This window comes from Lynx rufus, unplaced genomic scaffold, assembly GCF_022079265.1.
Source record: "Lynx rufus isolate CCGP_SWC_20201006 ecotype Redwood Valley unplaced genomic scaffold, mLynRuf1.p SCAF_4, whole genome shotgun sequence".
Lineage (NCBI taxonomy): Eukaryota > Metazoa > Chordata > Mammalia > Carnivora > Felidae > Lynx > Lynx rufus.
The window spans coordinates 24,964,630-24,987,426 of NW_025814856.1; the positions used below are offsets into that span (position 1 = coordinate 24,964,630).

The 22,797-nt window shown below is 39.1% G+C and overlaps 1 protein-coding gene across 1 annotated transcript in view; it reads right to left on the reverse strand.

The window, feature by feature from the left end:
* Positions 1–22,797, reverse strand: part of DNAH12 (dynein axonemal heavy chain 12) — a 222,817-nt gene that overhangs the window by 118,296 nt on the left and 81,724 nt on the right. The window contains exon 34 of the mRNA XM_047096900.1: positions 1,285–1,404. Within this exon, the coding sequence (XP_046952856.1) occupies positions 1,285–1,404 (120 nt within the window). The remainder of the gene's footprint in view (positions 1–1,284; positions 1,405–22,797) is intronic.

The following is a 22,797-nucleotide window of genomic DNA, read 5'->3' on the forward strand; positions in this document are numbered from 1 at the left end:
AAGTAGAGGGAGAGGGAGAGGAGGCAGGGGGAGGGAGGGAGGGAGAGAGAGAGAGAGGGAGAGAGAGAGAGAGAGAGAGAATATATCTTAAGTAGTCTCCATACTCAGCACAGAGCCAGACTTGGGGCCAGATCTCACGAATGTGAGATCACGACCCGAGCCAAAATAGTCAGATCCTTAACTGACTGAGCCACCCAGGCACCCCAATTTATATTAGTCTTTAAAAATGATTCTAAACCATTAAAAAAAATAGAGGGAATTTAGGCTTACCAACAGAATAAAACTTTTAAAAAATGTGTATATATATATATATATATATGCACACACACATACACATATATACACATATACATATATACATATACATATACATATACATATACATATACATATACATATATACCATGAAGGTTATACAGGTGAGCTATTCATAAAATACTTTTAATTTATAAGCAGGTAACATTGATAGGTATGGAACAATATTAAAAACTAGTTCTGTAAAAGGCAGTTCCAAACTTTGGGAGACAAAAGGGGATACAAATAAATTATGCTTCAAACATGTCTGTTCTATTTCTTCTAATAAAGGTGAAAGGAGAGGAGGAAAGGAGGGGATGCTGAGCAGGAAACCCTGGAATGTGAGGTGACTGAGGTAGAAGATTTTCTGTGGCAACGAGGTGAAGGGAAAGCAATGGAAGGGAACCACTCTTACCACAGAGCAGAAGAGAAGGTAGACTCAGTAAAGAAGATGAAGGTATTTTCAAATAAGGTGCCAGATGGTAAGAAAGCACAGAGCAGGGAAGAGAACAAAACCTATTCCCTTTGGCTCCCTCAGAGTCCTGTTCTCTGGCCTTCTCTGACTCCTCCCTAACTACGTTCTCTATGGATCCTGCTGGCCTCACCCCCACTAGTTGGATGCCTATTTCTGGTCTCTTAGAACCAGCTTGTAGCAGCCTACATCCTGGCTTCACCTTAAGACAAAATTAATTCACTAAATTGATACTGGATTAGTATTAAGTCACCATATTAAGTGTTTATCAAATTATGATCTTTCATAAGAATAGGATAGTTTGGGTTAATTTGGGCATATGTTACTTTCTTTAAAATGTTTTTTTTTTTTTAGTTGGAATACCAGGTCAGGGCAACTTCATTATTATCTTCAGTTATTCTTTCGGTGCTCACCAAAAAAATAGTTCTGGATCTTATAATGCCTTCCTCAGTACAATGATCATTTCCAGAGGCACATTTGATTCTGTGAATAAAAATCCCATTAAGTATAAAACCTACCATAATCCAAACACGAATATGTTTGCTTGTAGGATCATTTTCCAGCACGTCACAGAGTAGTACTTCAAAGAGGCGTGTAAGAGATACAACCACATTGCTATCACTTGTAGGAATCAGTTCCTGCAAAGTGAAAAGGATAAAATACTTTGCCTTCATCTTACTTGGAGAATAAAAAATGATAAATAATTCATTTAAAAATTCCTCACACCAGTCAAAATAAGTAGTATCAAAAAGGATAAGAAATGACAAGTGTTGGCAAGAATGTGGGGAAAAGGGAACGCTTACACACTGTTGGTAAGAATGTAACCTGGTGTAACTGCTCTGGAAAACAGCGTGGAGGTTCCTGAAAAAATTAAAAATAGAACTATCATCTGATCCATTAATTCCAGTTCTGGGTATTTACCCAAAGGAAATGAAAACACCAATTCAAAAAGCACAGCTATGTTTATTGCAGTATTGTTTACAATAGACAAGAAATGGAAGCAACCCAAGTGTCCAGATGAATGGAAGATGTGTGGGATATATACAATGGAGTGTTACTCAGCCATGAAAAGGAATCAAATCTTGCCATTTGCAACAACATGGATGGACCTACAGGGTAGTATACTAAATGAAATAAGCCAGACAGAAAAAGACAAATGATTTCACTCATATGTGGACTCTTAAAAAACAAATGAACAAACAACAACAAGATAGAAACACTTCATTGAATGTAGAGAAAAAACCGGTGGTTGCTAGAGCAGAAGGGGGTGGGAGGGTAGGCAAAACAGTGAAGGGAATTAAAAATAATACAATCAAAACTGATAAAAGTACATATGGTTTTTATAATATTTAAACAGTAAAGAATTTAAACTGTAGGCATGATAAAAACATCTCTCAGAGATCTTAGCTTATCCTATTACACAATTGTACATAATATACTCTTATTCTAAATTCTCTGAGAAATGAAATCTAGACACTATAAGAAAATAAAGTGTTCTCAGGGTAGCAGAAATGAAGTCTCTAACAGCCATTCATTCATTTTTTTCAACAAATATTTATGAAAAACATACTATACCTATATATCAAGCTAGGAGATATGCAAATAAAATGGAAGATCCCTGAAAAAGAGTGATATTGAAATTAAATAGACAAAAAATAATATGATGTAATAATGACGTGACAGAGGAAGTCCCAGGAAAGTGTGGGTGGGGGAAGACACTAGAGCACTTGGATTAGCCTAGATCCAGGGAATAGGATAAAAAGGGAAATTAGGAGAGGACTAATTCAAGGAAGGCTTCCCAGATAAAGGATTAGCTGAGCTAAATTTGGAAGGAAAATGTCAGTTAGCCAGGTGCAGAGGGGAAGGATATTCAAGGCAGGGGAACTACACATAGGCAGAAATGGAGGTGTAAGCAGACCTGGAGTGTTAGGAGGATTCCGTGGGATGTAAGAATAGAGTGTGAAAGAAGAATGACAAGAAGTAAGTCTTGAGAAGCAGACAGAGGTCACATCGTGAAAGGTTTTAAAGGCTGTGTGTAAGGATCTCCTGAGAAGAGGAAGAGGGTTCCAATGGAGGGTAAGTACGGGAGTTCACGGAATGAATTTGTGTTTTGGAATCTTCATTCTGGTAGTAGGATATAGTCGGAACCAGAGCAGCTCTATTATATTGATTCAGGCAAGAAATTATGAAGGTCAGGACTGAGGCTACCATACAAGGAAGGAGGGATGGTCAGAGGAACCTGGATGGAAAGGAGAGGACAGATATAAAAGTTAGCAAGGACAGAAAAATCAATAGATCCTGGGGACTAACTAGAAGTGGCAACTATGGGAATAAATTATGAAAAAATCTATTATTCATGAGAAAGATGGAGCCTACTTTGTATTATTTGCAGCATATAGTATTAGAGTTTGTTTTTTGTTTTTGCTTTAGATTTTAAGTAATCTCTACACCCAATGTGAGGCTCGAACTCACAACCCCAAGACCAAGAGTTGCATGCTTCACCAACTGAAGCATTCGAGTTTTAAAATTTAAAAAACTGCACACCATTTACAAAAATAAACTCAAAATGGATAAAGGACCTAAATGTGAGACAGGAAACCATCAAAACCTTAGAGGAGAAAGCAGGAAAAGACCTCTCTGACCTCAGCCGTAGCAATCTCTTCCTCGACACATCCCCAAAGGCAAGGGAATTAAAAGCAAAAGTGAATTACTGGGACCTTATGAAGATAAAAAGCTTCTGCACAGCCAAGGAAACAACCAACAAAACTAAAAGGCAACCAACGGAATGGGAAAAGATATTTGCAAATGACATATCGGACAAAGGGCTAGTATCTAAAATCTATAAAGAGCTCACCAAACTCCACACCCGAAAAACAAATAACCCAGTGAAGAAATGGGCAGAAAACATGAATAGACACTTCTCTAAAGAAGACATCCAGATGGCCAACAAGCACATGAAAAGATGTTCAGCGTCGCTCCTTATCAGGGAAATACAAATCAAAACCACACTCAGGTATCACCTCACGCCAGTCAGAGTGGCCAAAATGAACAAATCAGGAGACTATAGATGCTGGAGAGGATGTGGAGAAACGGGAACCCTCTTGCACTGTTGGTGGGAATGCAAATTGGTGCAGCCGCTCTGGAAAGCAGTGTGGAGGTTCCTCAGAAAATTAAAAATAGACCTACCCTATGACCCAGCAATAGCACTGCTAGGAATCTACCCAAGGGATACAGGAGTACTGATGCATAGGGGCACTTGTACCCCAATGTTCATAGCAGCACTCTCAACAATAGCCAAATTATGGAAAGAGCCTAAATGTCCATCAACTGATGAATGGATAAAGAAATTGTGGTTTATATACACAATGGAATACTACGTGGCAATGAGAAAAAATGAAATATGGCCTTTTGTAGCAACGTGGATGGAACTGGAGAGTGTGATGCTAAGTGAAATAAGCCATACAGAGAAAGACAGATACCATATGGTTTCACTCTTATGTGGATCCTGAGAAACTTAACAGGAACCCATGGGGGAGGGGAAGGAAAAAAAAAAAAAAAAAAGGACGTTAGAGTGGGAGAGAGCCAAAGCATAAGAGACTGTTAAAAACTGAGAACAAACTGAGGGTTGATGGGGGGTGGGAGGGAGGGGCGGGTGGGTGATGGGTATTGAGGAGGGCACCTTTTGGGATGAGCACTGGGTGTTGTATGGAAACCAATTTGTCAATAAACCTCATATATAAAAAAAAAACAACAACAACAAAAAAAATAAAGTGGTAACTCCTTCTTAAAAAAAAATAAATAAATAAATAAAAAACACTAAGTTTCTAATTCAAAAAAAAAAATTTAAAAAACTGAAAAATGACTTTGTATTTTCTCTATGAAGACACTGCACAAAATTTTCATAAAGTGGAATTCATTTTTTTCTTGTGCACAGAGTATTTTTCTTATCTCTAAAGTTATATTTTAGGATGAAAAAATCTACTGAAAACCCCATTTCCCTTCTCAATATCAATATATTAGCTTATGTGTAAGTAACTAATGTGTACGAGTGTATGTGTGTAGCAGGTTGAATCCCCGAAAAGAGAGGCCCACGTGCTAATCCCAGCAACCCATGAATGTGATCTTATTTGGAGAAAGGGTCTTGGAAGACATAAAAATCTCAAGATGAGGAGATCATTCTGGAGTATCTGACCCTAAATCCTTATAAGAGTCACACAGTAAAGAGACAGAGTAGAGGCCAGGAGAACATGAGGGAAGAGACTGGAATAATGCAGCCAGAAGCCAAGGAATGCTTTGAGCCAAAAGGAGCTGGGAGAGGTAATAAAGATTCTCCCTTGGAGCTTCCAGAGGAAGCTTGGCCCTGCCAACATCTTGATTTCAGACTTCTAGCCCCAGGACTGTGGCAGAATAAATTTCTGTTGCTTTAAACCAAGTTTATGGTAATTTGTTATGACAGCCCTGAGAAACTAATACAATATATAAAGTTTTCTCATAAAATACTAAATATACATGTGAGTTTTAAAGTCACATATTCAAAATACCTTGAAAATATGGAAAACGATTGGGAATTTTAAAGCTTTAGTTAATATAGTTTTATCCAAAGAGTTTAGCAGGAATAAATTTTACCTCTGGGTTTATTCAGGTATAACTTGAGCAATATAAAACCAAAGGTGGATATTACTATAATGGTGGTGGGTAAATCACTTTTAAATTCTGCTATAAAAGTTAAAAGATAAAAGTATTAAGTAACTATAACTAAATTATGTTAATGGATATGTAATATAAATAGATGCTAATTGTGACATCAATAGGGAAGGAGGTAAAGTGGAGAGTTCTTGAATACAAATGAAGATAAGTTATTAGCTTAAAAGAGACTGTTATAACTATAAGATATTTTATATAAGCCCCTTTGAACTACTAAGAAAATACCTATAGAAGTCACACACACAAAAAAAGAATCAAAACCTATCAATACAAAACAACCCAATGAAACACCAAGGAAGACATCAAAAGAGAAAAGAGAAACAAACAAACAAAAAAACACAAACAAACCCAAGACAAACAGGAAACAGTTAACAAAATAGCAATAGCAAATTCCTCCCTATCAAAATTACTTTAAATGTAAACATATTAAACTCCCCCAACTAAAAAGATAGAGCAGCTGAATGGATAAAAACAAACAAACAAACAAACAAAAAAACCCACCAAGATCCAGGGGCGCCTGGGTGGTTCAGTCAGTTAAGTATCTACGGCTCAGGTTATGATCTCACGGTTCATGAGTTCGAGCCCAGTGTTGTGCTCTGTGCTGACAGCTCAGTGCCTGAAACTGCTTCGGATTCTGTGTCTCCTCCTCTCTCTGCCCCTCCCCTGCTCGCACTCGCTCGCGCTCTCTCTCTCTCTCTCTCTCTCTCAAAAATAAATAAATAACACTTAAAAAATCAAGATCCAACTGTATGCTGCCTAGAAGAAATACACAGGCTGAAAGTGAAGGAATAGGAAAAGATATTCCATGAAAATGGTAACCAACAGAAATCACAAGTGGCTATATTTGTATCATAGTAGACTTTAAGCAAACCTGTCTCTAGAGACAAAGAATGTCATAATGATGGAAGTTCAATTCAACAGGAAGATAAAACTATTTTAAATATATATGCACCCAACATCAGAGCACCTAGGTATATAATTGACAGATCTGGTGGCACCTGGGTGGCTCAGTTGGTTGAGCATCTGACTCTTGGTTTTGGCTCAGGTCATGATCTCATGGTTCATGAGTTTGAGCCTCACGTGGGGTTCTGTGCTGATGGTGCTGAGCCTGCTTGGTATTCTCTCTCTCTCCCTCTCTTTCTGCCCCTCCCCCCTCTCTCAAAATAAATAAATAAAAACTTTAAAAAACTATTAAAAATACTGACAGATCTGAAAGGAGAAATTGATGGCAATATAAAAATGGTAGTGGATTTCAATATCCCACTTTCAATAAGGTATAGAATATCTAGACAGAAATTCAGAAAAGAAACAGTAGATTTGAACCACACTAGATCAAATGGACCTAAGAAATACATGTAGAACTGTTCACCCAACAATAGAAGGATACATATTCTTTCTCAAGCTCACATGGAATATTCTCCAGGACAGACCCCATGTTAGGTCACAAAACAAGTCAACAAATTTAAGATTAAAATTATATCAAATATCTTTTCTGACCCCAATGGAATAAAACTAGAAATCAGTAACCACAAGAAAATGGGAAAATTCACAAATACACATGTAAAAAAGATGGTCTTAAACAACTACTGAGTCCAAGGGGAAATTAAAAGGAAAATCAAAAAATATCTTGAGATAAATGAAACACAACATACCAAAACTCATGAGATGCATCAAAAGTAGTACTAAGAGGGAAGTTTATAACAATAAATGTTTATATTAAAAAAGAAATCTCGGGGCACCTGGGTGGCTCAGTCTGTTAAGCATCACGACTTCGGCTCAGGTCCTGATCTCACAGTTTATGAGTTTGAGCCCACTTTGAATTCTGTGCCTTCCTCTCTCTCTCTGTCCCTCCCTGCCCCTGCTCATACTCTGTCTCTCTCTCTCTCTTAAAGGGAAATAAACATTAAAAAATAAAAATAAAATAAATAAAAAAGAAATCTCAAATAAACAACCTAACTTAAACCCCAAAGAACTAGAAAAAGAACAAACTAAACCCATTGTTAGCATAATGAAACAAATGAGATCAGAACAGAAATAAATGAAATAGAGAATAGAAAAACAATAGAAAAAAAGTCAAAACGAAGAGTTGCTTTTTTTGAAAATATAAATAAAAACAATAAACTCTTAGCTAGACTAAGAATAAAACAAAGACTCAAATAAGTAAAATCAGGAATCAAAGAGAAAGCACACAACGAATGCCTCAGAAATAAAAAGGATCATCAAGGGATAATTATGGATGATTATATACAAATAAGTTGGATAACTTGGAGGACATAGATAAATTCCTAGAAATATACAACCTGCCAAGACTGAATCAAGAATAGGAAGCCTGAACATATCAGAAACAGAGATTGAAGTTGTAATGAAAAACTTCCCAGAGAAAAGTCCAGATGACTTCACAGCTGAATTCTACCAAACATTCAAAGAATTAATACAATCCTTCTTAAACTCTTGCAAAAATTAGAAGTAGAGGAAATACTTCCAAACTCATTCTATGAGGCTAGAATCACCATGATACTAAAACCAGATGAAGATATCACAAGAAAAGAAAATTATAGGCCAATATCTCTGATGAACATAGAGGCAAAAGTCCTCAATAAAATACTAGCAAGCTGAATTCAACACACCAAAAAGATTACATACTATAGCCAAGTTGGATTTATCCCTGGATGCAAGAGATATGCAAATTAATCAATGTGATACACTGCATTAACAGAATGAAGGACAAAAATCTCATTCTCAACTCAATAGATTCAGAAAGAGCATTTGACAAAGTTTAACATCCATTTCTGATAAAAACTCTCAATAAAATAGATATAAAAGGGAAATCTCTGCAATGAAATAGAGGACATTTATGAAAAGCCCACAGTTTTTTTTTTTTATTTTTTTATTTTTTTTATATGAAGTTTATTGACAAATTGGTTTCCATACAACACCCAGTGCTCATCCCAAAAGGTGCCCTCCTCAATACCCATCACCCACCCGCCCCTCCCTCCCACCCCCCATCAACCCTCAGTTTGTTCTCAGTTTTTAACAGTCTCTTATGCTTTGGCTCTCTCCCACTCTAACGTCCTTTTTTTTTTTTTTTTTTTTTTCCTTCCCCTCCCCCATGGGTTCCTGTTAAGTTTCTCAGGATCCACATAAGAGTGAAACCATATGGTATCTGTCTTTCTCTGTATGGCTTATTTCACTTAGCATCACACTCTCCAGTTCCATCCACGTTGCTACAAAAGGCCATATTTCATTTTTTCTCATTGCCACGTAGTATTCCATTGTGTATATAAACCACAATTTCTTTATCCATTCATCAGTTGATGGACATTTAGGCTCTTTCCATAATTTGGCTATTGTTGAGAGTGCTGCTATGAACATTGGGGTACAAGTGCCCCTATGCATCAGTACTCCTGTATCCCTTGGGTAGATTCCTAGCAGTGCTATTGCTGGGTCATAGGGTAGGTCTATTTTTAATTTTCTGAGGAACCTCCACACTGCTTTCCAGAGCGGCTGCACCAATTTGCATTCCCACCAACAGTGCAAGAGGGTTCCCGTTTCTCCACATCCTCTCCAGCATCTATAGTCTCCTGATTTGTTCATTTTGGCCACTCTGACTGGCGTGAGGTGATACCTGAGTGTGGTTTTGATTTGTATTTCCCTGATGAGGAGCGACGCTGAACATCTTTTCATGTGCCTGTTGGCCATCTGGATGTCTTCTTTAGAGAAGTGTCTATTCATGTTTTCTGCCCATTTCTTCACTGGGTTATTTGTTTTTCGGGTGTGGAGTTTGGTGAGCTCTTTATAGATTTTAGATACTAGCCCTTTGTCCGATATGCCATTTGCAAATATCTTTTCCCATTCCGTTGGTTGCCTTTTAGTTTTGTTGGTTGTTTCCTTGGCTGTGCAGAAGCTTTTTATCTTCATAAGGTCCCAGTAATTCACTTTTGCTTTTAATTCCCTTGCCTTTGGGGATGTGTCGAGGAAGAGATTGCTACGGCTGAGGTCAGAGAGGTCTTTTCCTGCTTTCTCCTCTAAGGTTCTGATGGTTTCCTGTCTCACATTTAGGTCCTTTATCCATTTTGAGTTTATTTTTGTAAATGGTGTGAGAAAGTGGTCTAGTTTCAACCTTCTGCATGTTGCTGTCCAGTTCTCCCAGCACCATTTGTTAAAGAGGCTGTCTTTTTTCCATTGGATGTTCTTTCCTGCTTTGTCAAAGATGAGTTGGCCATATGTTTGTGGGTCTAGTTCTGGGGTTTCTATTCTATTCCATTGGTCTGTGTGTCTGTTTTTGTGCCAATACCATGCTGTCTTGATGATGACAGCTTTGTAGTAGAGGCTGAAGTCTGGGATTGTGATGCCTCCTGCTTTGGTCTTCTTCTTCAAAATTCCTTTGGCTATTCGGGGCCTTTTGTGGTTCCATATGAATTTTAGGATTGCTTGTTCTAGTTTCGAGAAGAATGCTGGTGCAATTTTGATTGGGATTGCATTGAATGTGTAGATAGCTTTGGGTAGTATTGACATTTTGACAATATTTATTTTTCCAATCCATGAGCAGGGAATGTCTTTCCATTTCTTTAAATCTTCTTCAATTACCTTCATAAGCTTTCTATAGTTTTCAGCATACAGATCCTTTACATCTTTGGCTAGATTTATTCCTAGGTATTTTATGCTTCTTGGTGCAATTGTGAATGGGATCAGTTTCTTTATTTGTCCTTCTGTTGCTTCATTGTTAGTGTATAAGAATGCAACTGATTTCTGTACATTGATTTTGTATCCTGCAACTTTGCTGAATTCATGTATCAGTTCTAGCAGACTTTTGGTGGAGTCTATCAGATTTTCCATGTATAATATCATGTCATCTGCAAAAAGCGAAAGCTTGACTTCATCTTTGCCAATTTTGATGCCTTTGATTTCCTTTTGTTGTCTGATTGCTGATGCTAGAACTTCCAGCACTATGTTAAACAACAGCGGTGAGAGTGGGCATCCCTGTCGTGTTCCTGATCTCAGGGAAAAAGCTCTCAGTTTTTCCCTGTTGAGGATGATGTTAGCTGTGGGCTTTTCATAAATGGCTTTTATGATCTTTAAGTATGTTCCTTCTATCCCGACTTTCTCAAGGGTTTTTATTAAGAAAGGGTGCTGGATTTTGTCAAAGGCCTTTTCTGCATCGATTGACAGGATCATATGGTTCTTCTCTTTTTTTTTGTTAATGTGATGTATCCCGTTGATTGATTTGCGAATGTTGAACCAGCCCTGCATCCCAGGAATGAATCCCACTTGATCATGGTGAATAATTGAAAAGCCCACAGTTAAATCATAATCCATGGCATAAAACTGAGAGCTCTTCTGCTAAGATCTGGTGTGAGGCAAGGATGCTCACTCCCACCACTTCTTTTCAACAAGAAGTACTAACTAGAGCAATTAGACAACAAAATAAAGGGCATCCAAATCAGAAAAGAAGTAAAATGATCTCTATTTGCAGATGACATGTCCTTATACATAGAAAACCCTAAAGACCACATACAAAAAAATACCTTTTAAAACAAACTAACTCAGTAAAGCTACAGGATGCAAAAATCATTTGGGGAAAAAAAATCAGTTGCATTTGTTTACATCACCAATGATCTATCTGGCAAGGAAATCAGGAGAACAATCTGACTTATGATAGCATCACAAAGAATATAATACTTAGGAATAAATTTAACCAGTAACATGAAATATCTGTACATTGATAACTATAAAACATTAATGAAAGAGATTGAAGAAGACACAAATAAATGGAAAAGTATCCTGTGCTCATAGACTAGAAAAATTGGCATTGTTAAAATGTCCATACTACCTAAAGGGATCTACAGATTCAAAGTAATTCCTATCAAAATTCCAATGGCAGGGGCACCTGCGTGGCTCAGTTGGTTAAGTGTCCAACTTCGGCTCAGATCATGATCTCACGGTTCATGAGTTTGAGCCCTGTGATGGGCTCTGTACTGACAGCTCAAGAGCCTGGAGCCAGCCTCAAATTCTGTGTCTCCTGCTCTTTCAGACCCTCTCCCCACTTACACTCTGTCTCTCTCAAAAACAAATGAACACTAAAATTCCTATGGCAAAAAAAAAAAAAAATCTAAAATTTGTGTGGAACCACAAAAGACTCTATCTAAACAGCCAAAATAATCTTAAGAAAGAAGAAAAGAGTTGAAAGCATCACAATTCCTGATTTCAAATTATATTACAAAGCTCTAGTGATCAAAACAATATGGTACTGGCATAAAAACAGACATATAAACCAATGGAACAGAATAGCAAATCCAAAATAAATCCAAGCATATAGTCAACTGATCTTTAACAAGGGCAACAAGAAAACACAATGTGAAAAGGAAAGTCTCTTCAATAAATGGTGTTGAGTAAATTGGATATCCACATATAAAAGAATGAAACTTTTATTATCTTACACCATACACAAAAATTAACTCAAAAGGGGCTCAAGACTGAAATGTAAAACCTTAAATCATTAAAATCCCAGAAGAAAACACAGGGGGAAAGCTCCTTCTTTTTTTAAGTTTATTTGTATATTTATTTTGAGAGAGAGAGAGAAAGCACAAGTGGGGAAGGGGCAGAGAGAGGGAGGGAGAGATAGAGAGAATCCCAAGCAGGCTCCACACCACCAGTGCAGAGACTGATGCGGGGCTTGAACTCATGAACTGTGAGATCATGACCTGAGCCAAAGTAAGACGCTTAACCTACTGAGCCACCTAGGCACCCTGGAAAAGCTCCTTTTAAGAAAAAAGAAAAGAAAAAGTATTTCTTTAAATTCACATTAGCATACAATGTAGAATTGGTTTCAGGAGTAGAACCTAGTCATTCCTCACTTACATATAATACACAGTGTTCATCCCAACAAGTGCCCTCCTTAATGCCCATCACCCATCTAGCCCATGCCCCCCACACACACACCCTCCAGCAATCTTAAGTTTGTTCTCTGTATTTAACAGCCTCTTATGGTTTGCCTCCCTATTTTTCCTTCCCCTTCCCCTGTGTTCATCTGTTTTGTTTCTTAGACTCCACTTGTCTTCCTCTGACTTATTTCACTTAGCATAATACAACTCTAATTCCATACATGGAATACACATATACACACATATACACATATACATACATACATATGTATACATATATACATACGTATATACGTATATACATACATACATATATATACATATATACATATGTATATACATATATACATACATACATATATATACATATATACATATGTATATACATACATATATATATATATATATATATATATATAATCTTCTTTATCCAGTCATCTATCTATGGACACTTGGGCCACTTCTATAATTTGGCGATTGTAGATAATGCTGCTATAAACTTCGGGGTGCATGTAACACTTCAAATTAGTATTTTTGTATCCTTTGGATAAATACTTAGTAGCACAATTGCTGGATTGTAGGGTTACTTCTATTTTTTAACTTTTTGAGAAACTTCCATACTGTTTTCCAGAGTGGCTGCACCACTTTGCATTCCTACCAATGGTGCAAGAGGGTTCCCCTTTCTCCATATCCTCATCAACACCTGTTGTTTCTTGTGTTTTGAGTTTATTCTGACAGGTGTGAGGCGATATCTCATTGTAGTTTTGATTTGTATTTCCCTGATGATCAGCAATGTTGAATACCTTTTTATGTGTCTATGAGTCATCTGAATATCTTCTTTGAAAAAGTGTCTGTTCATGTCTTCTGCCCATTTCTTTACTGGATTATTTCATTTTTGGGTGTTGAGTTTGATAAGTTCTTTATAGATTTTGGATAGTAACCCCTTATCTGATATGTCATTTGCAAATATCTTCTCCCATTGTGTCAATTACCTTTTAGTTTTGTTGTTTCCTTTGCTATAGAAAAGCTTTTTATCTTGAGTTCTCAGTTCATTTTTGCTTATATTCCCCTTGTCCCCAGAGACATGTCTAGTAAGAAGTTGCTATAGGAAAGGTTGCAAAGAGGCAAAGAGGTTGCTGCCTGTTTTCTACTCTAGGATTTTGATAGTCTCCTGTCTTATGTTTAGGTCTTTCATCCATTTTGAATTTATTTTTGTGTGTGGTGAAAGAAAGTGGTCCAGTTTTATTCTTCTGCATGTTGCTGTTGTCCAGTTTTCCTAGCACTATTTGCTGAAGAGACTGTCTTTTTTCCATTGGATATTCTTTCCTGCTTTGTCAAAGATTAGTTGGCCATTTGTTTTTTGGTCCATTTCTGGGTTCTCTGTTCTGTTCCATTGATCTATGTACTTGCTTTTGTGCCAGTACCATATTGTCTTGGTGATTACAACTTTGTAAAACAGCTTAAAGTCCAGAACTGTGATGCCTCCAGCTTTGGTTTTCTTTTTCAACATTATATTGACTAGTCAGGGTCTTTTCTGGTTCCATACAAATTTTAGAATTGTTGGCATTTAGAATGCTGGTGCTATTTTGATAGGGATTGCATTGAATGTGTAGATCACTTTGGGTAGTATAGACATTTTAACAATATTTGTCTTTAAAGTCTCCTTGACATTGGCCTTGGCAATGATTTTTTGGATAAGACAAAAGCTCAGGCAACAAAAGCAAAAATAAAGTGGGACTACATCAAACTGAAAGTTTCTGCACGGTAAGGGAAATCATCAACAAAATGAAAAGGCAACCTATAAACTGAGGGGAAATATTTGCAAATTATATATCTGATAAGGGGTTAATATAAAAAATATATAAAAATTCATATAATATAAAAAAAGAACCCAAACAATCTAATTAAAAATGGGCAAAGGACCTGAATAGACACTTTTCAGAGAAGACATGCCAATGGCTAACCAGGTATATGAGAAGGCACTCGACATCACAAATCATCAGAAAATGCAAATCGAAACCACAGTGAGATATCACCTCACACCTTTTAGGATGAGTAGAAAAATGAAAGGTGACAAGTGTTAGGATGTGGAGAAAAGAGAACCCTTGTGCATTGCTGGTGTGAATGTAAATTGGCACAGTCACTGTGGAAAACAGTATGAAAGATCCTCAAAAAACTAAAAATAGAATGTTTAATCTAGCAATCCCTCTTCAGGACATGAAATCAGTACCTTAAATATATATCTGAAATTAGTTGGAAGATGGCAGTGTAGGAGGATGTTGGGCTCACCTCATCCTGCTGATTGCTTAGATTCCACCCACATCTGCCTAAATAACCCAGAAAACCACCAGAAGACTAGCAGAACGGACTCTCCGGAGCCAAGCATGGACAAGAGGCCCAAGAAAGAGGGTAGGAGGGGCAAAGAGGTGGTGTGCACTACATGGACTGGAGGGAGGAGCCAGGGCTGTGGAGGGGCAACCAGCCTGGCAAGGCAGAGCCCCCGAGTCTGGCTTGCAAAAGCAGAGGGGCCAGACGGAGTGTGTTCTGACAGCCAGCGGGACTTAACATCTGGAATGTTATAAGCAACAGCTCTGCTCTCAGAGAGCCAGGAGGGCAAGAGGACACCTGGAGGGAGAGTTGTGAACCCCAGAAAACAGAGCTCAGCTTGGCAGGGAACGAAGGCGCTGGCAAGTGCCGTATCCCTCTCCCATCCCCCAGCTCCCCTCACAGAGCTTGCTTGCACTGCGCAAACACCCAATGCTGTGCTTCTGTGGATCCATCACTCCAACGGGTCTGCCTCCCTCCGGGTGCTGCAGGGCTCCTCCCGCAGGGGACCACTGACAGCAAAGCAAGCTAAGCCTGCCCCTCCCGCCCCTGTGCACCTTGTGGATCCACCCCAGCTAATATACCAGATCCCACTGAAGCAGCACCACAAGCCTGGCAGTGTGCAAGTAGCCCAGACAGGGGCCACACCACTCCACAGTGAGTCCTGCCCCTGGTAAAGGGGAAGATAAGGCACACAACAGTCTGACTGTGGCCCCAGTGGTGGGCTGGGGACAGACATCGGTTCTGACTGTGGCCCCACCCATCAACACAAGTTCTCCAGACAGCACAGGGGAAGTGCCCTGCAGTTCCACGCCACCCCAGGGACTATCCAAAATGACAAAACGGAAGAACTCTCCTCAAAAGAAACTCCAGGAAGTAGCGACAACTAACGAATTGATCAAAAACGATTTAAGCAATATAACAGAACAAGAATTTAGAATAATATTCATAAAATTAATTGCTGGGCTTGAAAAAAGTATAGAGGACATCTAAGAATCTATTGCTACAGAGATCAAGGGCCTAAGAAATAGTCATGAGGAACTAAAAAATGGTATAAATGAGGTGCAAAATAAAATAGAGGCAGCCATAGCACGGATTGAAGAGGCAGAGAAGAGAATAGGTGAATTAGAAGATAAAATTATGGAAAAACAGGAAGCTGAGAAAAAGAGAGATAAAAAAATCCAGGAGTATGAGGGGAGAATTAGAGAACTAAGTGATGCAATCAAATGGAACAATATCTGTATCACAGGAATTCCAGAAGAGGAAGAGAGAGAGAAAGGGGCTGAAGGTGTACATGAACAAATCATAGCTGAGAACTTCCCTGATCTGGGGAAGGAAAAAGGCATTGAAATCCAAGAGGCACAGAGAACTCCCTTCAGACGTAATGTGAATCATCTTCTGCATGACATATCATAGTGAAACTGGCAAAATACAAGGATAAAGAGAAAATTCTGAAAGCAGCTACAGATAAACACGCTCTAACTTACAAAGGGAGACCCATAAGAGTAGTGGTAGACCTATCTACTGAAACTTGACAGGCCAGAAAGGAATGGCAGGAAATCTTCAATATGATGAACAGAAAAAATATGTGGCTGAGAATCCTTTATCCAGCAAGTCTGTCATTTAGAATAGAAGAAGAGATAAAGGTCTTCCCAAACAAACAAAAACTGAAGGAATTCATCACCACTAAACCAGCCCTACAAGAGCTCCTAAGGGGGATTCTGTGAGGAAAATGTTGCAAGGACCACAAAGTACCAGAACATCACTACAAGCATGAAACCTACAGACATCACAATGACTCTAAACCCGTATCTTTCAATAATAACACTGAATGTAAATGGACTAGATGCTCCAACCAAAAGACATAGGGTATCAGAATGGATACAAAAACAAGACCCATCTATTTGCTGTCTACAAGAGACTCATTTTAGGCCTGAGGAAACATTCAGATTGAATGTGAGGGGATGGAGAACTATCTATCATGCTGCTGGAAGTCAAAAGAAAGCTGGAGTAGCCATACTTATATCAGACAAACTAGACTTTAAATTAAAGGCTGTAACAAGAGATGAAGAAGGGCATTATATAATAATTACAGTGTCTATCCATCAGGAAGAGCTAACAATTATAAATGTCTATGCACTGCATACAGGAGCCCCCAAATATATAAAACAATTAATCACAAACATAAGCAACCTTACTGATAAGAATGTGGTAATTGCAGGGGACTTTAGTACTCCACTTAAACCAATGGATAGATCATCTAGACACAGGATCAATAAAGAAACAAGGGCCTTGAATGATACATTGGATCAGATGGACTTGACAGATACATTTAGAACTCTGCATCCCAAAGCAACAGAATATATTTTCTTCTCGAGTGCACATGGAACATTCTCCAAGATAGATCACATACTGGATCACAAAACAGCCCTTCATAAGTATAAAAGAATTGAGATCATACCATGCACACTTTCAGACCACAATGCTATGAAACTTGAAATTAACCACAGGAAAAAGTCTGGAAAACCTCCAAAAGCATGGAGGTTAAAGAACACCCTACTGAAGAATGAATGGGTCAACCAGGCAATTAGAGAAGAAATTAAAAAATATATGGAAACAAATGAAAATGAAAACAACAATCCAATCACTTTTGGATGCAGCGAAGGCAGTCCTGAGAGGAAAATACATTGCAATCCAGGCCTATCTCAAGAAACAAGAAAAATCCTAATACAAAATCTAACAACACACCTAAAGGAAATAGAAGCAGAACAGCAAAGACACCCCAAACCCAGCAGAAGAAGAGAAATAATAAAGATCAGAGCAGAAAAAAACAATATAGAATCTAAAAAAAAACTGTAGAGCAGATCAACGAAACCAAGAGTTGGTTTTTTGAAAAAATAAACAAAATTGATAAACGTCTAGCCAGGCTTCTCAAAAAGAAAAAGGAGATGACCCAAATAGATAAAATCATGAATGAAAATGGAATTATTACAACCAATCCCTCAGAAATACAAGCAATTATCAGGGAATACTATGAAAAATTATATGCCAACAAACTGGACAACCTGGAAGAAATGGACAAATTCCTAAGCACCCACACACTTCCAAAACTCAAACAGGAAGAAATAGAAAACTTGAACAGACCTGTAACCAGCGATGAAATTGAATCAGTTATCAAAAATCTCCCAAAAAATAAGAGTCCAGGACCAGATGACTTCCCTGGAGAATTTTACCAGACATTTAAAGCGGAGATAACACCTATCCTTCTCAAGCTGTTCCAAAAAATAGAAAGCGAAGGAAAACTTCCAGACTCATTCTATGAAGCCAGCGTTACTTTGATTCCTAAACCAGACAGAGACCCAGTAGTAAAAAAAAAAAAAAAAAAGGACTACAGGCCAATATCCCTGATGAATATGGATGCAAAAATTCTCAACAAGATACTAGCAAATCGAATTCAACAGCATAGAGAAAGAATTATACACCATGATCAAATGGGATTCATTCCTGGGCTGCAGGGCTGGTTCAACTTTAGCAAATCAATCAATGTGATAAATCACATTAATAAAAGAAAAGATAAGAACCATATGATCCTGTCAAACGATGCAGAAAAAGCATTGACAAAATCCAGCATCCTTTCTTAATAAAAACCCTTGAGAAATTCGGGATAGAAGGAACATACTTAAACATCATATGAAAAGCCCACAGCTGATGCAGATGCTAGGAAGATGGCGGCGTAGGAGGACGCTGGGCTCACCGCGCGTCCTGCTGATCACTTAGATTCCACCTACACCTGCCTAAATAACCCAGAAAACCGCCAGAGGATTAGCAGAACAGAGTCACCGGACCCAAGTGCAGACGAGAGGCCCACGGAAGAGGGTAGGAAGGGCGGCGAGGCGGTGCGCGCTCCACGGACTGGCGGGAGGGAGCCGGGGCGGAGGGGCGGCTCGCCGGCCAAGCAGAGCCCCCGAGTCCGGCTTGCAAAAGTGGAGGGGCCTGACGGACTGTGTTCCGACAGCAAGCGCGACTTAGCGTCTGGGAGGTCATAAGTTAACAGCTCTGCTCGGAAAGCTGGAAGGCTGGAGGACAAAGGGAGGGTGAGCTGCGGAGCCCCCGGACGACAGAGCTCAGTTTGGCGGGGAACAAAGGCGCTCGCCAGCGCCATCTCCCCCGCCCATCCCCCAGCCAAAATCCCAAAGGGAACCGGCTCCGGCCAGGGAAATTGCTCGCTCCGCGCGAACACCCAACTCTGTGCTTCTGCGGAGCCAAACCTCTGGCAGCGATCTGACTCCCTCCGGCTGCCACAGGGCCCCTCCTGAAGTGGATCGCCTAAGGAGAAGCGAGCTAAGCCTGCCCCCCCTGCCGCCGTGCACCTTGCCTTCCCACCCCAGCTAATACGCCAGATCCCCAGCATCACAAGCCTGGCAGTGTGCAAGTAGCCCAGACGGGCCACGCTACCCCACAGTGAATCCCGCCCCTAGGAGAGGGGAAGAGAAGGCACACACCAGTCTGACTGTGGCCCCAGCGGTGGGCTGGGGGCAGACATCAGGTCGGACTGCGGCCCCGCCCACCAACTCCAGTTATACACCACAACACAGGGGAAGTGCCCTGCAGGCCCTCACCACACCAGGGACTATCCAAAATGACCAAGCGGAAGAATTCCCCTCAGAAGAATCTCCAGGAAATAACAACAGCTAATGAGCTGATCAAAAAGGATTTAAATAATATAACAGAAAGTGAATTTAGAATAATAGTCATAAAATTAATCGCTGGGCTGGAAAACAGCATACAGGACAGCAGAGAATCTCTTGCTACAGACATCAGGGGACTAAGGAACAGTCACGAGGAGCTGAAAAACGCTTTAAAGGAAATGGAAAACAAAATGCAAACCACCACGGCTCGGATGGAAGAGGCAGAGGAGAGAATAGGTGAACTAGAAGATAAAGTTATGGAAAAAGAGGAAGCTGAGAAAAAGAGAGATAAAAAAATCCAGGAGTATGAGGGGAAAATTAGAGAACTAAGTGATACACTAAAAAGAAATAATATACGCATAATTGGTATCCCAGAGGAGGAAGAGAGAGGGAAAGGTGCTGAAGGGGTACTTGAAGAAATAATAGCTGAGAACTTCCCTGAACTGGGGAAGGAAAAAGGCATTGAAATCCAAGAGGCACAGAGAACTCCCTTCAGACGTAACTTGAATCGATCTTCTGCACGACATATCATAGTGAAACTGGCAAAATACAAGGATAAAGAGAAAATTCTGAAAGCAGCAAGGGGTAAACGTGCCCTCACATATAAAGGGAGACCTATAAGACTCGTGACTGATCTCTCTTTTGAAACTTGGCAGGCCAGAAAGAATTGGCACGAGATTTTCAGGGTGCTAGACAGCAAAAATATGCAGCCAAGAATCCTTTATCCAGCAAGTCTGTCATTTAGAATAGAAGGAGAGATAAAGGTCTTCCCAAACAAACAAAAACTGAAGGAATTTGTCACCACTAAACCAGCCCTACAAGAGATCCTAAGGGGGACCCTGTGAGACAAAGTACCAGAGACATCACTACAAGCATGAAAAGCCCACAGCTAATATCATCCTCAACGGGGAAAAACTGAGAGCTTTCCCCCTAAGACCAGGAACATGACAGGGATGTCCACTCTCACTGCTATTGTTTAACATAGTGTTGGAAGTGCTAGCATCAGCAATCAGACAACAAAAGGAAATCAAAGGCATCAAAATTGGCAAAGATGAAGTCAAGCTTTCGCTTTTTGCAGATGACATGATATTATACATGGAAAATCCGATAGACTCCACCAAAAGTCTGCTAGAACTGCTACATGAATTCAGCAAAGTCACAGGATACAAAATCAATGTACAGAAATCAGCTGCATTCTTATACACTAACAATGAAACAACAGAAAGACAAATAAAGAAACTGATCCCATTCACAATTGCACCAAGAATCATAAAATACCTAGGAATAAACCTAGCCAAAGATGTAAAGGATCTGTATGCTGAAAACTATAGAAAGCTCATGAAGGAAATAGAAGAAGATACAAAGAAATGGAAAAACATTCTGTGCTCATAGACTGGAAGAATAAATATTGTCAAAATGTCAATACTACCCAAAGCAGTCTACACATTCAATGCAATCCCAATCAAAATTGCACCAGCATTATTCTTGAAGCTAGAACAAGCAATCCTAAAATTCGTATGGAACCACAAAAGACCCCAAATAGCCAAAGTAATATTGAAGAAGAAGACCAAAGCAGGAGGCATCACAATCCCAGACTTTAGCCTCTACTACAAAGCTGTAATCATCAAGACAGCACGGTATTGGCACAAAAACAGACACATAGACCAATGGAATAGAATAGAAACCCCAGAACTAGACCCACAAACGTATGGCCAACTAATTTTTGACAAATCAGGAAAGAATATCCAATGGAAAAAAGACAGTCTTTTTAACAAATGGTGCTGGGAGAACTGGACAGCAACATGCAGAAGGATGAAACTAGACCACTTTCTTACACCATTCACAAAAATAAACTCAAAATGGATAAAGGACCTGAATGTGAGACAGGAAACCATCAAAACCCTAGAGGAGAAAGCAGGAAATAACCTCTCTGACCTCAGCTGCAGCAACTTCTTACTTGACACATCCCCAAAGGCAAGGGAATTAAAAGCAAAAGTGAATTACTGGGACCTTATGAAGATAAAAAGCTTCTGCACAGCAAAGGAAACAACCAACAAAACTAAAAGGCAACCAACGGAATGGGAAAAGATATTTGCAAATGGCATATTGGACAAAGGGCTAGTATCCAAAATCTATAAAGAACTCACCAAACTCCACACCCAAAAAACAAATAATCCAGTGAAGAAATGGGCAGAAAACATGAATAGACACTTCTCTAAATAAGACATTCAAATGGCCAACAGGCACATGAAAAGATGCTCAACGTTGCTCCTCATCAGGGAAATACAAATCAAAACTGCACTGAGATACCACCTCACACTGGTCAGAGTGGCTAAAATGAACAAATCAGGAGACTATAGATGTTGGAGAGGATGCGGAGAAACAGGAACCCTCTTGCACTGTTGGTGGGAATGCAAACTGGTGCAGCCGCTCTGGAAAACAGTGTGGAGGTTCCTCAAAAAATTAAAAATAGATCTACCCTATGACCCAGCAATAGCACTGCTAGGAATTTACCCAAGGGATACAGGAGTGCTGATGCATAGGGGCACTTGGACCCCAATGTTTATAGCAGCACTTTCAACAATATCCAAATTATGGAAAGAGCCTCAATGTCCATCAACTGATGAATAGATAAAGAAATTGTGGCTTATATACATAATGGAATACTACGTGGCAAAGAGAAAGAATGAAATATGGCCTTTTGTAGCAACGTGGATGGAACTGGAGAGTGTTAAGTGAAATAAGTCATACAGAGAAAGACAGATACCATATGTTTTCACTCTTATGTGGATCCTGAGAAACTTAACAGAAGACCATGTGGGAGGGGAAGGAAAAAAAAAAGTGAGAGAGGGAGGGAGCCAAACCAAAAGAGACTCTTAAAAACTGAGAATAAACTGAGGGTTGATGGGGGGTGGGAGGGAGGGGAGAGTGGGTGATGGGCATTGAGGAAGGCACCTGTTGGGATGAGCACTGGGTGTTGTATGGAAACCAATGTGACAATAAATTTCATATTAAAAATAAATAATAAATATTATATTCAAAAAAATATATATCTGCACTTCCATGTTCATTGTAGCATTATTCCCAATAGCTAAGATAGGGACACAAACTTAAGTGTTCACTGATGGACAAATAAAGAAATTGCCACATATATATGTGTGTGTGTGTGTATATATATATATATATATATATATATAATAGAATATTATTAAGACTTAAATTATTAATACTAAATTATAGATATTATTAAGACTTAAAGAAAGAGAGATCCTGTTATTTGCAATATGGGTCCACTGTAAGACATTATGATAAGTGAAAAAGTCCAACACAGAAAGGAAAAAGTTGCATGATGTCACTTATATGTACAATCCAAAAGTTGAATACATAGAACTGGAGTAAAAGGGCAGTTACCAGGGGTGGGGAGGTGGGGGAA